Source organism: Schistocerca serialis, chromosome 10, assembly GCF_023864345.2.
Source record: "Schistocerca serialis cubense isolate TAMUIC-IGC-003099 chromosome 10, iqSchSeri2.2, whole genome shotgun sequence".
NCBI lineage: Eukaryota > Metazoa > Arthropoda > Insecta > Orthoptera > Acrididae > Schistocerca > Schistocerca serialis.
The window spans coordinates 105,801,493-105,816,589 of record NC_064647.1 but is presented as its reverse complement, the minus strand read 5'-3'; the positions used below and the strand labels follow the sequence as shown (position 1 = coordinate 105,816,589).

The following is a 15,097-nucleotide window of genomic DNA, read 5'->3' as shown; positions in this document are numbered from 1 at the left end:
TTCAGAGAAGCCCTTCCAGCAAGGCCCTAAGGAACAGCGAATGGACAAAACTTCAAAGAAGAAGTCCACTAAGAAACAGGAGCCTCCAGCAACACCCATACGAGCACTCCCACACTGCTCTGCTTCCAAGGACGAGGTAGAGATTCTGGCATCCCCTGAGGACCCAGATCTCACTAACTGCTTGGATGCAATGTCACTGGATGCCAACCCTCAACCGATGGTGGCAGGTGATGCTGAGGCGTAATTTGCCTCCTTGGTCACTTCATGCCTTCCCAGGCAACAGAAAGTGTCATTCTCCAGTGGAGCTGTGGTGTGTTTTTCTCCCACCTGGCTGAATTACATCAGCTTTTATGCTTTACATCTGCATTTTGCATTGTCCTTCAGGAAACCTGGTTTCCCGCATTGTGGATCCCGCCCTTTGTGGCTGTTGGGGTTACTGCGGAAATTGTCCTGCCTGTGGCAGACTATCAGGTGGAGTTTGCATCTTTGTCCTTACCTCTGCCTGTAGTGAACCTGTGCCCCTTCAAACACCTTCAGAAGCTGTGGCTGTCAGGGTGAGGACAACGCAGGAAATTACTGTCTGTAACATTTACCTCCCTCCACCCCCAAGTATTGGTTACGCTTATTTCACAACTCCTCCCACCTTTCCTCCTTCTGGGTGATTTTAATGCCCATTACCCTTTGTGGGGTGGAACTAAGTTTACTGGCCGTAGCAATTATGTTGAGGACCTGCTAACTCAACTCGACCTTTTCCTCCCAAATGCACTTGCACACACACATTTCAGTGTGGCACATGGCACATATTCAGCCATTGATATCTTGGTTTGCAGTCCTGGCCTTCTCCCATTTATCCATTGGAGAGCACATGACGACTTGTATGGTAGTGACCATTTTCCACTCCTCCTGTCCCTCCCCCAGCTGGGCTCTTCCCAAGGCTGACTTGGAAGCTTTCACATCCGCTACCATCATTGAATCTCTGTTGCGTGCCACCATCAGTGACATGATTCTCACCATTACTAATACCATTATTGCTGCAGCTGAATCGGCTATCCCTTGTTCTTCCAGTTGCCCCCTGTGGAAGTCAGTGCCTTGGTGTTGCCAGAAATCACTGCGGCGATTAGAAACTATAGGCGGGCCCTCCAACGTCATAAGTGCCACCCCTCCCTGGAGAACCTGATTGCCTTCAAATGGCTCTTTCACCCCCTTATCAGACGGAGGAAGCAGGAGTGTTGGAAATGCTATGTCTCTACCATTGGAACATGACCTCCCCAGTTTGACCAACCTCCGCCGACTTTATGGCTATCGGACCCCTGCAGGTGTACCTGGAATTTCCACAAATGGAGCTGTATCTGCAGAGCCAGAGGTAATCACAGAGCATCTTTCACAGCATTATGCTTGCATCTGAGAATTGCCACTCCACCTTCTGTTTTCTCAAACAGAGGGTAGAACGACAACACCTTTCTTTTTGCTCCACGACACCCTGAGTCTATAATGCTCCATTCAGTGTGTGGGAATTTCTCAGTGCCCGTGCCGACCATCCTGACACATCCCCTGGCCCAGGCATTTGCAAATGCTGAAACATCTGTCAGTGGATTCTCAGAGCCACCTCCTTGCCGTCTTCAAATGCATCTGGAGCAATGGTGAATTCCCATCGCAGTGGCAGGAAAGTATCATCGTCCCAGTGCTACAGCCTGGTAAGAACCCAGTAGATGTTGATAGCTATCGTCCTATCAGCTACACTAATGTTCTGTGCAAACTGCTCGAACGGTTGGTCAGCAGGCGGTTGTGTTGGCTCCTTGAGTCTTGGGGCCTTCTGGCTCTGTCCCAGGTGGTTTTTGTTAAGGACGCTCTACCGTCGACAACTTGGGCACCTGGAGTCTTCCATTTGATCGGTCTATTCCTGGCAACAACACCTTATTTCTGTGTTTTTCGACCTGATGAAGGCCTACAATACCACTTGGCGACACCGCATCCTCACTACTCTGCATGTGTGGGGCCCCCTGGGCCCACTCCCGATTTTTATACAGAACTTTTTATCACTCTGCACTTTCAAAGTTCGCATCAGTGCTTCCCACAGTGAACCCCATATACAAGAGAGTAGGGGTCCCACAGGGCTCTGTCCTGAGTGTCCCACTGTTTTTAATTGCCTTCAATGGTCTCGCATTAGCAGTAGGATTTTCAGTATCTCCCCTCCTATATGCTGACGATTTCTGTATTTCCATCTGCTCCTCTTCTATTTTTGTGGCTGAATGCAGGCTGCAGGGAGCTGTATGGAAGGCACAATTGTGGGCACAGCTTTCAGTTTTCGGTCACGCACTTCTGTCGTCATTGTACTGTCCATCCCCACCCATAACTTTACCTCGAAGACCAACTACTAGATGTAGTGGAGACTTACCACTTTCTGGGATTGGTCTTCGACGCCCACATAACTTTGCTTCCCTATCTTCGTCAGCTTAAGGACAAGTGCTGATGGCACTGTAATATTATTAGATGCCTGAGGCATACCGACTGGGGTGCTTATCGTCCTACACTGCTGCAACTATATAAAGCCCTCGCACAGTCCTCTATTGACCATGAGAGCGTGGTGTATGGTTCAGCATCGCTCTCTGAACTGCATCTGCTGGACACTATGCACCACTGTGGAGTTCGGCTCGTGAGTAGAACCTTCCGAACGAGCCCCATGAAGAGCCTCCTTGTGTAAACTGGCATTCCTCCATTGCAGCTCCAGCAGCAACTAGTGCTTGCAAACTATACTGCCCACATTCATAGTTTGCCTTGCTATCCAAATTACCATCTCCTTTTCCTTAACACGGTGATGTGACTCCCGCAACGGTGGCCCAGAACTGGGAATCCCCTCGCCGTCCGTGTCCGCTCGCTTCTTAATGAACTCAACGCTTTCTCCCTACCACCTTTTCTGCGGATCCACTTCTGTACACCTCCGTAGTCCATACCTTGGCCATGGCTTCGACTGGACCTATCGCAAGGCCCAAAAGGCTCTGTTCCACCTGAGGCCCTCTGCTGGCAGTTTCTCTCTCTTCTCAGCGAGTTCCAGGGCTCAGAAATAGTTTACACTGGTGGATCAGTGGTAGACAGTCTTGTGGCTATGCTTACACTCACATTGGTCATACTGAACAGCGCTCCGTGCCGGATGGCTACAGTGTTTTCATTGCAGAGTTGGTAGCCATCTATCGTGCCCTTGAGCGTATCCGCTGCTGTGCCGGTGAGTCCTTTGTCATTTATAGTGACTCCTTAAGCAGCCTACAAGCTCTCGACCAGTGCTTCCCTTGACATCTTTCGGTAATGACTATCCAGGAGTGTCTTTATGTCCTCAGTGACCTTCATTTGGACCCCAGGACATGTCGGGATACCAGGCAGTGAACTTTCGTGACAGCCTGGCCAAATAGGATATTGGTAAACCGACTCGGGAGATCAGCTTGCTGGAGACTGATCTTCGATCGGTTTTCCGCCGCAAAGCTTTCGCGATCTGGGATACTGAATGGCGCACCCTCAGTACCCAAAACATACTCTGTTATCAAGGAGACAACAAACATGTGGTGGTGTAGTTTTCTTTATCTTTTATTTTCTAACCTGTCCTTTTTTTCTCACTGTCCTTCACTTCACCTGTCTACCACAGTAATGTATTTAGATTTCTGTTCTTATTAACTCTTGTAACATGTTTTCACAGTAATCCCTGCTATATCCACCACCTTTAAGCTCTCACATTTTCAAACCTTATCCATTGCAGTTCCCAACTATCAGATTTTCCTTCTCACCTCGTCTGGTAAGTCTCCCCTGACATGGGGTGCTGGGCAACTTTTCCATAACTCCCCCATTTCCTAAAGCTCTCCAGTCTTTTCCTTCGTAACTCTTCCATGCCCTTCATCCCTTCTGCCTCCACTTGGTGAGATGGTTTTTTTAATCAATCCAATTATGTTATATTCTCTCTCTCTCTTTAATATGATGATAAACCTGTATAGTCTTGAAATCATTTGTACATTAATTGAACATTAAAATAAATTGTTTAGTTCAGCTGTATGGAGAAATTGATGTAATTACTGGATACATTAATTCTTGTCTTGTTGCTACAGAACTTTCCTGTCAATACTTCCACATTCATATTATCCTGACTTTGATAATCCAGCAAGAGACCCCACTAATGAAAGTAACATCTGTGATATTAAACATAGATAAGTGTTTCTTTTCATGTATTATTTTGGCTCTGGTAGCTTTTATTTCAACATCAGATATCAAGAGGCAAAATTATGAGCTAAATTGTTTAAGAGAGTGATTTTCGTTGTTTATTTTTATGAGAGAGAGAGATACAGAGACATTCATTTAAACTTTCTTCATATGACCTGTTTGTTGCAGTCTGCCGCTGATGCGCTGGGAGCCCTTGTTGGTGCAACAACTGCCGGAGAAACGGTGTCGATGGACCACCCAGTTACACTAGTGCCGCAATTAATAGATGGGTGTGTGTCATATGCCGTGCAGTTTGCTAACGGAGAGGATGAATCTGCAGATGTCGGCAGTACTGAGCAGCAGGAGGCGACAATGGAAACTTCGTGTGCCTTCTCTTCACCCACAGAATTTGCCGTGTCAGTGACAACGGCACCCGAAACTAATCAGGAACAACTGCCACCACTTCCTGTACTTTCTTGTGTACGGGAACACAAGTCCTTACCAATCGCGGCTAAGACTCAGGTAAAGGCCACCACATAACAACAATCACATAACTGCAATCAGTAGTGAATTGCCTTATCTCATTGACAGCAATAAAATCAAATCGTACATTATGTGCCTGTTAGCAGTAATAATTAGAAGTGTGGATATTTGAAATAAATTCTCATACCTTTAGAAAATTTCAATGTGTAGTATGCAGAATTACTTTGATTTCAATGAATAAGTTAAAAATAAAAATAACTGAGCAAGTTGTGTGCTAAAATAGCTGTAGGTAAAGCATATATTAGATGGTGCAGCAATAGAAGATAACACAGTTGCAAACAGAGAATGTACGAGGGTAGTTTGAAAAGTTCTCAGAATGGAATATAGGAAAAGTACTTACATTACTGAAGCAATTTTTTATTTTTCAGTGTAGTCTCCTTGTAGATTAATGCACTTGATCCAATGATGTTCCAGTGCCTTGATCTCACCTCGAAAATGAGTTTCCCCCAGGCCTGCAAAATAGTTTCAACTCCGGCTATCAATTCTTCGTTTGAAGTGAATCTTCGTCCACCAAGAAAAATTTTCAGTTTTGCGAAGAGGTGGAAGTCTGATGGAGCCATATTAGGTGAATAAGGCGGGTGTGGCAACAATTCGTACCGTAGTTCGTGTAGTTTTGCCACGGTGACGGCACATGTGCACGGGAGCATTTTTGATCCAGTGTCAAGAGTCACAGCACCCATCGTGCAGATAATTTTTTCATTTCTAATTCTTCAGTTAAAATGTGATACACCCTTTCAGATGACATCTGGCATCACACACTTTCAATCGGTGATCCTCCATGTTCATTTTGTGTACTTTTGCAATGATTTCTGGAGTAGTGACACATTTTGGCCAACCACTGTGCGGATCATCATTTAAGCTCTCCCGACCAAATTTAAATTCATTTATCCTCTCAGCAGCAGTTGAATATCAAAGAGCAGAGTGCCCCAGTGTGTTCTGGAAATTGGCATGACTGTCCTTTGCTTTCATACCTTTCTTTATGGAGTACTTAATCACTACTTGGGAAGAACAACAGAGCCACGTCACCGCCACAGCTCTCTTCAGAGAACACTGACGTGGCATATGTTTACAGGCAACAGTCCAATGAATATCACTGACCTCTCGTGGTGATTCCGAGAACTTTTCAAACCACCCTCGTATGTCCTTACTAGTAACATATTTGAAAGGAAAAGTTGTGTATGTCAGGAAAAGTAAAAGTGACCATAGAAGCAACAAATCACTGCTACAGGCTGTTATTTTGTACAAATACCTAAGACTAGTTTTGTGTAGAGATGTGAAAAGGAATGACCAAATAGGCTCAGATATAGATAAAGCAAATGGCAGCCTAGGATTCGTTGGTCATATATTGGAGGATATTTGGCGTATACAAAACAGAATGGTGCAAATAGTCACAGGATTGTTTAACTGGTGAGAAAATGACAGAAATGCTGAAACACTTACTGGCAGACATTCGAAAGGAAAGAACGTACCCCTCAACACACTGCCTAGAAAATATTAAGAACTGTCTTTTGGGAAGAGACTGTGAATATTATTCAGCTCCCTGCCTCCCTATTGTGTAGAGGTTGCATGGATGAAGTTAAATGAATAACAGCTTGCAAGAGTTGTATTTACTATCATCCTCCTCAGGGTCTGCTTACAGATGAAACTGGGAGAAACATAAGTATATGGTACTCTCCGCCTCATACTTTACAGTGATTCATGGAGTACACATGGTAGATGTATGAGATCTGTCCAAAAAAAAGGAAGATGTTTATAATTTCACATTTTGTATTTGTCCAATATGTGCATTGTATTTGTTGTTGTGTTTGTAAAGATGTCTCGAAAGTATCTGTACAATGTTAAGCCATACAGATAAAGTGCAACAGAGTTTGAGAAATGTTTAATATTGCTTTTGGAAGCTTTCTATGTTTGAAAGAAGGGTTTCCAATTGTTATAAGCACTTTGAAGAAGACTGTGAAGATGACAAGTGTCATAGATGCCCCAGTGCATCATCAATCGATGAAATTGTGGAAACAATGAAGGAAATTAGAGTGAAAAGTCACTGTATCTCAGTCGGTGATCTCACGGATGATATTTGGATATCGGTTGGCTCATTGCCTGAAATTTTTTTGGATGTTTTTGTTATGACAGCAAAATTTGTTCCAAAATTGTTGAGTTTTGAACCAAAGCAGTGGTGCAATGGTGCAAAACTACTGGAATGTGTGATAACATGTGGGTTTACAGGCTGTCAAACCGGCCGACTGGGAGCAGTAGAGGCACCACAGGACATTTCAATTTCCCAATTTCCGCTGTCCTGAATATAGTTTGATGGCATCCATTACAAAATATACTCGTTTGAATTCCACAGAGCGAAATACAGTGACGTACAATAGAAAGATGCTGTATGAAGAGGCGTGGCACTGCACTTTGGCACACTTAAGACCAAATAACATGTCTTAAATTTCCTCTAACACTTGTGTTTTATGTTTCAGACTTTTCAGAAAGATGTGTGCTACAAGATGAACATATTTTTGAAAGTTCGATATTATTTATTTTTTTTTTTTTTTTTTTTTTAAAGTGTTGGTCCAGTTAGCAAATACCGTAGATCGGCGGCCGATGCGCAGAGCAGTCTTGAGTTATAGTGGGTAGTCTCCACGTGACCCGTGTTTACATTTAGTGATTTTGCTGTTTCCCCTTCGTTTACCCTCACATCAAATGCAAACGAAACATATATCTGTGGCGGGGAGATATCAGGTGAATTAAAATACATTCACATAATTACAGAACGCTAAAATATGTTATTAGTTTTAGATTTGATTTTATTTCCTCCTTTCTGACAGTCAAACATTAATTGCCTTGTAGAACAATGAAGTTATTTTAGTCTGTTTGCTAAAGAAATTTGACTTTTATTAACCTTTTCAACAGAGGCAGTCAATGTATTTGAAACGAAATGTTTAATTCCGCAGTACTGGCTGGCTTCAGCTGTTCGCTGAATTTCAAGTGCACATTTTCATCTTCTAGCATGTATGGCATTATGCCATAATAAAGAACCAAACATGATATAATAGAGCACTGGTGCTCCAAGAAAATTTACATCCCGAAAATCACACTGAAAAGCTTAATGTCTGGTCGCGGTCTACTTCATTGGGAATTTGGACATATGAATGTGGCTTTAAGTATACACTTTAAATGCGCACTTTTTAGCGTGGTTCACGAAATTCCCATGTTCTTGGGGTATCCTCTGATGTATTGTTTCTTTGATGACATAATTTATGATCGTTCAATGTCTTACACGTACGTACGTACGGGCTCCCTACTTCATGGTAGCTGCGCAAGCGCCATGCCCCCTGTTATCTGTGCTCTCTGGCAACTGCTGAAACGAACCTATTTCTAACAGGTTGCGGGAAAATATTGCGAATGGTGGTTTGAAAAGCGTTACTTTCAAAGTAAATATCCTTTTACGTAAGTTGAACTATGTGCGAGAATGTACCATGAATTTCTTAAATCACAGTGCGTTTGACTCTCATTTAAAAATCAGCTCTTTGATGACAAGCCATTTTAGAAGAATTTTGAACCCTGAAGATCAGACATTTATGTCATTGTTCAAAATTTTACCGGCACATTTGTGTGATATATCTTAAAGTGTAACACGTGCAAAAAAGATCAACGTTATATGCGAAAGCTTAGCTTCTCTTGTAGCAATACTACATATATTAACTTTCCCTGTTTGTGTGTTCATGCTACTTAACAGTGATGTCGCTTTTGGCTGGTCCAGTGCTCTGAATATCTGCTGTCATTGGCTGGCGAGACCACATGACATGACCTATGACGCTTACAAAAGCGCATCGCAATCTCGATTTCAATGATTCGGAAAGTAACATGCGGTGTTTGGTGGAATTCCAATGTATACTTTCGTAATACAAAAATATGCAGCGTACGTGTTGCTGCACATCAAAGATATTTCCAAAAGGTGTTTTTTTTCCCCCCCTGAGTTTTGTTTTCTAAAGTGCCGGGAAATTCTACGCCCATGTATAAAACCATAACCATTCAAAGGATTGATAAGTTTTGCAGTTCCGAGAGAAAATATATTGTCACTTACCGTAACACGGAAAAAGTATGATTTCACCCGGGAGATAGTGTATTTTTAACCGGGAAAAATCTGGGAATTTTTTTTCCTTGTCTGCGTATACACCCTGTTATAGTAAAACACAAGTAATCTCAACTGAAAGGGTCGCAACCTGGACCAGTAATACAGCAGTGTGAGATGTAGTTAACAGTGGTGTATACACAGGAAATGACTGCAGCTCTTCTTCCAAAGCTGCACAACAGGATGTTCAACACCTAAGGAAGACTTTGAATAGAATGTGACCTATGCCAGCCCTATTGAGGTGTTGTCTTGACAAGCACTAGTGCTTGTGCCTAATCACAGCGTTGGAAATTACGACTGATCAGAAGAGAAAGCACTCAGTATGTTGTAATGATAGTGCAGATTTTCTCTTGTTGTGTGTAATGGTCATTACAGGAACTTCAAATTAAGGGTCAGATATGCCAACAGCCCTTTGACATATCTGTAGGAGATGCTTACTTGTGTGTGTCGTGCAATGTAGGCTGTAAGTGTACTCATCCGTCAGTCACGTTACTTGTAAATACTTTTATTCCGAAGCCCAGTTGTTGATTGTTAGGAGCTTTAAATGAACTTTAAATAACTTTACACAACACTCTTGAAATATATTTTCACTTGCACTGTCCTTATTGAAGCCAATCAGCTTTTAAATGCTAAACATCATACTCATGACACGTCAGTAAAATGCAAAGACTACCATGAATCTGACAAAAAATTTAACAAGTGTTAATAGTTGCCCATACCCAGTAAATGTTCTATTGGAAATTTGTTAATGACTACATACGAGTATAGTTCTGCGTCAAGTGACCATTTGAACATAACACAGTGAATGCACAACTGAGACTGACTGATATTAAACTTAACATAATGAGTATTGGAACCAGACTAAGGTGAACATTACTCGATAAATGCTTAAGGCAGGCTTGCTAATTGTGTACTCTAATATAGACTCACATGGAACTTTACATAATTACAACTTGGTAAACATAACTAACTCACTAACTGACTGACCGACATGACACCGTGCTGTAAGAATGTTACTCGATGACTGCTTAGTGCTGACTGATTTTGAAGAAATAACTACATAGTGCTGACTGACACGGAGCTGCACCTGATGGAGGTTAAATAGAGACTGACTATGGCTTTAATCCACAGCACCTATTTGAAGACACAGGCAGTAAGGCTACAAATTATCTGACTACAGTATAATTACATATCCAACAATAAAACAAAATACATTAATAATGTTTAATACATAGAGAAATAAGTTTTTTGTTTAAGAATAAGATAGGTGTCCTTCAGATGGCAAAAATTATTGAGGTATAAGTGCACGTATGGTGTCCTAACAGCTTTTCTGTTGCTTGCTGCTGCTGTTGGTGAATATGTATGTGTATGTGACGAATGGCGAGAATCGTGTGGAATGTCGGTAGCCAATGACATTGCTCATTTGCAATTTCATGTGCTTCGTTAAAGTAGTTAGTTGGTGTTTTGTTGCATTCAAAGCAATTTAAGCTGAACTATCAACGCCCCAGATTACACAGGCATGTTCCATTACGCAAGATGTTAAAGACGAGGACAGGAAGCTCTTTTTAATACGCAAGTCTGTAGCATAATAATAAAAAAAAATAGTGACCTTCATATGTAAAATAGAACCCTACTTACAGTATGTTACTATTTGTCACACAGCTACTTGCCATGGAAGTAATATAATTTTCCAGTCATTGAATCTATAATTAAAAAAAAGAGAATCTGCTCACCAAGTGGTGGCAGAAGAACACACATATAAAATTTAGAAATCTGTAAGCTTTCGGAGCCAGTGGCTCGTTCTTCTGGTTGAAGGGGAAGGAATATGGCTGAAGGATAGTGACTTCTTCCCCCTTCAACCCTTCTGCCAGAAGAAGGCGCCACTGGATCTAAACCCTTGCAACTTTCTATACCTTTATATATGTCTTCTCCTCCTGCCATTTGGTGTTTGCCTAAAAAATGTATAATGTAACTGTATAGACAGTTACATTATATTTTTGAAATATTATTTCAATCTTTGACTCTAAGACCAAGATAATATGTAGAAAGAATGGCTGACGAGGTACATTTTTAGTTTTCTTTTGAACTGCTTGTATTCTTAATTTAATGCTTTCTTATACACGGAAGCTTGTTGGATGTCTCTGAATCAGAGTACATAATCCAGTGGCAGCTCACAAGTATACATTCTGGGTATTCACAAATTTTTAGAATCAGAAAAATTCGAGAGAGTGAAATTAATAGCCACTGCCAGTAATAATGACAATAATAATAATAATAATAATAATAATAATAATAATAATAATAACAACAATAACAATAACATCTGTAACTCATCTGACAAAAGAGAGAATTGTTTTGTGGAATTTTGTTGTTTGGTAATAATTAAGTACAGTTTAGGGCAGTAACGAGGTAATGTATAAGCTTTTGTAACTCACCATTTCGCACCTTTGTATGTGGTAGTTTTTGTGCTTTTCCATTTTTTTGGACAAATGTACACGATCTCTAATAGATGTTTTAGTTCACGAATTTATGTCTGGGTTGAAATTCAGATATTCTTACACTTCACCCACACAACAACTTGTGCTAACTGTACACTTACTTGTTAAATGTTCACTTGTTGTCAAGTGTATTTGGTTCCATCAGTCTCTCAATCAAAGGATCTGTTCTCAGAGGCCCTGGTTCCTTTGTGGCTAACGTTTCGTGCTGATTTACATTTCTGTTCCCAGAATGCGATTTTTCACTCTGCAGCAAAGTGCGCGCTGATATTAAACTTTCTGGCAGATTAAAGCTGAATGGTGGGCTGAGACTTGTACTCAGGACCTTTGCCTTTCGCGGGCAAGTTGTCTACCGACTGACCTAGCGAAGCACGACTCGCGACCAGTCCTCACAGCTTTACTTTTCTGTTAGCATTTAAAATAGATTTAACATAGTTTACGTTTACACTGCACATGAAAGCTGATTCCCGCATAGTAAACAACCAACCTCAGCCACAAGTGCCACTTGTGGAAATGATTAAACTCAAGTAGTAATGCGATTGCAGTCTTTCTCGGCATATTCCACTGATGAATTCTTCTCTGGCAAATATGATGGGTAAGAAACTCATCGAAACATTGCGGAAAGATGACGCCACCATTCGGCTGATAACCTGAGAAGAATTCATCAAGTAGTAATGTCTACCAACATGGCCACTTTACTAAAATACAAATGAGGCACTGGGATCCATAAGCGTCTAAAGCACTCCGCCATCAATCCAACATTTAAGTGAATATCAGAAAACCAGTGCAACAGCTTTTTGTGAATTATCATATATACAGTGTGGGCCTACAGCACATATAAACTTATCCCACCATAAGATCAACAGATTTCAGAAGCATGAATAACTGCTAGAATCTCACAATCGACGGTGATGTACCTTAGGCCCTTATGTTTCTCCTAAGGGAAACTCGCCATCGCAACCCTCTCAGATTTAGTGGAAATAGGGCCCAGTGGACAGCCTGTCAAAAACTGAACACAGATCAAGCATGAAAAGACTGAGAAGGTGAACTGAACTGTGAAAAGAAGAAGGAATGTAGAAACTGAGAACGGTCCGAGTTCAAGAAGTACAACATTGAGCACAGACGAATAGCCATGGCGTCATGATTAAGCGGTGACGAAGTTGAACTACAAAGCGGACGAGCCCGTGTTCAAAGCTCCATCATACCAATTATTGTTTATTTATTTTTCACAAAATTATGAACTGTCTGTCCAGTTATTGACGTGTCTGTTGGTTCAAATTTATGTCTGTGTTGTGGTGTAATGCCCTTTTGCAACAGTAAAGAGATCCATAATGAAAGTTGATTCTGCACAACTACTCTGTTAGCAGTGGAAAGGAAGTGGCTTTCGAGTGGCAACCACAAACGTTTAATGACAAGGCAACACGTCAACTGAATCCTTCACTGAAAGACATGTCTGGTGTGTCATACACGGCATTAGTGACAGTATGTGTGTCATATGATAGGAATTTCTTACCGAAGGATCTATTTTGTAGGCCTGGTGAGTGAGTGAGATATGCCTCCTTGCCCAATTTAGGTGTTTGTATGAATGTGATCACTCCCAAGGAAATGATGAAAACATAATAGTTTGTTACATAAGATGCAACAAATGAATGCAACAGTTTCACAATCTCAATGTTTTCCCTGTGCTGTATCAAAACTTTTTTTTTAAAACATTTTTGAAGTTGTGTTCCATTTTGTAAGTTCTTACACTTGAATTATTTTGTTGTAACATTATTCTCACCCAGTTATTTGTTGTTTTCATTTTGTGAGATGTCTATGTGGTATATCATCTGCTCTCGCTATTCATCACATTTATTTCCAAGGTAATATATTCTTAGCACTTGACTCATGTTCTATAACGAACATATATAATGACAATTGCCAAAACTACAGAAAGAGAACAAACATTTCAGTGACCGAACGGACAGTTGACAATTTTGTGACAAAAAATAAAATTAAAAAATTGGCACGAGGGAGTTTCGAACATCGCTCACCTGCTTTGCAGTCCAACGCTGTGTCCATGTTAACCACGATACCGTGGCTGTCCAAATGTACTCAATGTTTTACTTTTTAAGCTTGGACCATTCGCTGCTTCTATTTTGCTTTCTTTCACAGTTCAGTTCACCTCCTTCCTGTTTTCATGTTTGATCTGTGTTCACTTCTTGACAGGCTATTCACTGGACCATCTTAACACTAAATCTGAGGGTTGAGGGGGGGGGGGGGGGGGGGGAATGTTGAGGAGTTTCCCTCGTCAGCACCTTACGTATACAGTATATAGTAAGTCAATTAGCATATCTGAGGAGTGGGCTATTATCTAGCAGGATTTATGCCGAGCGGACGGGGGTAAAAGTCTGCCACAGTGTGCTATGACCTGCTGGCACTGACATAAACTTGTAGTTCAGTGGCAAGGGCTAGCTGTGCATATCATGAACAGTGCACATTGTTTATCAAATCCGTATGTATCTAGCCCGTAAGGCAGTTAATGTCACGCGAGTTGCACATGTGCAAAAGCACAATTAAAGGTGTGCTCACGACCCTCATCGCAAGGTTCAGGGAGTCTAGAGGAACAGTAGTGCAGTACGTTTAAATGCTGTATCTTCCAGATTGCAGCATCTATGTTATGCTTAACAGCATTCAAAGAAAAATAACCAATGAATCTGCAAGGTGTCGAAAAGTAGGGTGTTCATATGATCTTGTGCTCTTACACAGCAGCCGCCACTGCTTAACTCCATCCTGAACCATAATAAGGAGGCAAAATGATTAGTGTGTGTTATCATTGTGTACATCAAAGTTCAGCTGAATCTAATTTTGACTGCCAGTGATGGAAACCATTGAGGAGTAAATATATTTGTGTATGAGTATAAGAATTCAAATGCCATTAAAAAAGAAAATAATTACAGTTGTCAATAATTGTAATAATACAAAGGTGATAACGTGTAAACAATTCTGTTTTACTGTGTACCAAAAACAAAAGGAGGGAATACCATGGTTACACCGGGTGCTGGGGGGTGATACGGACAGAAAACGAAGTGCAGGATGAATGGACAAAAGGAATTATAATACCACTGTTCAAGTAAGGTAGTAGAAAGAAATGCACCAACTACCGAGGAACCACACTGTTATCACACTGCCTTAAGTTAATGGAAAAGGTCATAGAAAAAAGATTGTGGAAAATTTTAGAACACCAATTAGAGGAACAACAGCATGCGTTCAGAAGTAATAGGGGGACAATAGATCCAATTTTCTCTGTGCGTCAGTTAATGGAGAAATATTGGAAAAAAGAAAAGGACTTCATAGTAGTATTCATGGATTTGGAAAAAGCATATGACAGTGTACCAAGGGGTAAAATATGGGAATGCTTGAGAAAACAATGTTCCTGATTCATTAATTAAAAAAGTCCAGACGCTGTACGATGGTTGTGATAGCAGTGTACAAGTAGCAGGTGGAAGATCAAAATGGAACAGGAATGTTTGCCTCTGATGCCAAGACTATGTGGGAGGGAACATTTGACATGGAAATTATAGCAACTGTCAAAATGTAAGTAGTATTGTTTGTTGGTAGATTTAATGTGAAGAGAGGTGTTCAGCAAGGCAGTTCGCTCTCCCTTTTACTCTTCATTACACTTATGGACACAATCATGAAAGAAAGCCAGGAAGAAGAAAATGAAGATGTCATCGCTTTTGTTTTTGCTGATGTCATCGCCATATGGGGATAG

General features: G+C 41.1%; 1 protein-coding gene across 2 annotated transcripts in view; it reads left to right on the top strand.

The window, feature by feature from the left end:
* The window catches only part of LOC126425005 (uncharacterized), a 131,923-nt gene that overhangs the window by 23,884 nt on the left and 92,942 nt on the right, over positions 1-15,097 (top strand). For both annotated transcript variants that reach the window (XM_050087905.1, XM_050087904.1), the window contains exon 2: positions 4,369-4,701. In XM_050087905.1, coding sequence (XP_049943862.1) covers positions 4,369-4,701 — 333 coding nt within the window. The remainder of the gene's footprint in view (positions 1-4,368; positions 4,702-15,097) is intronic.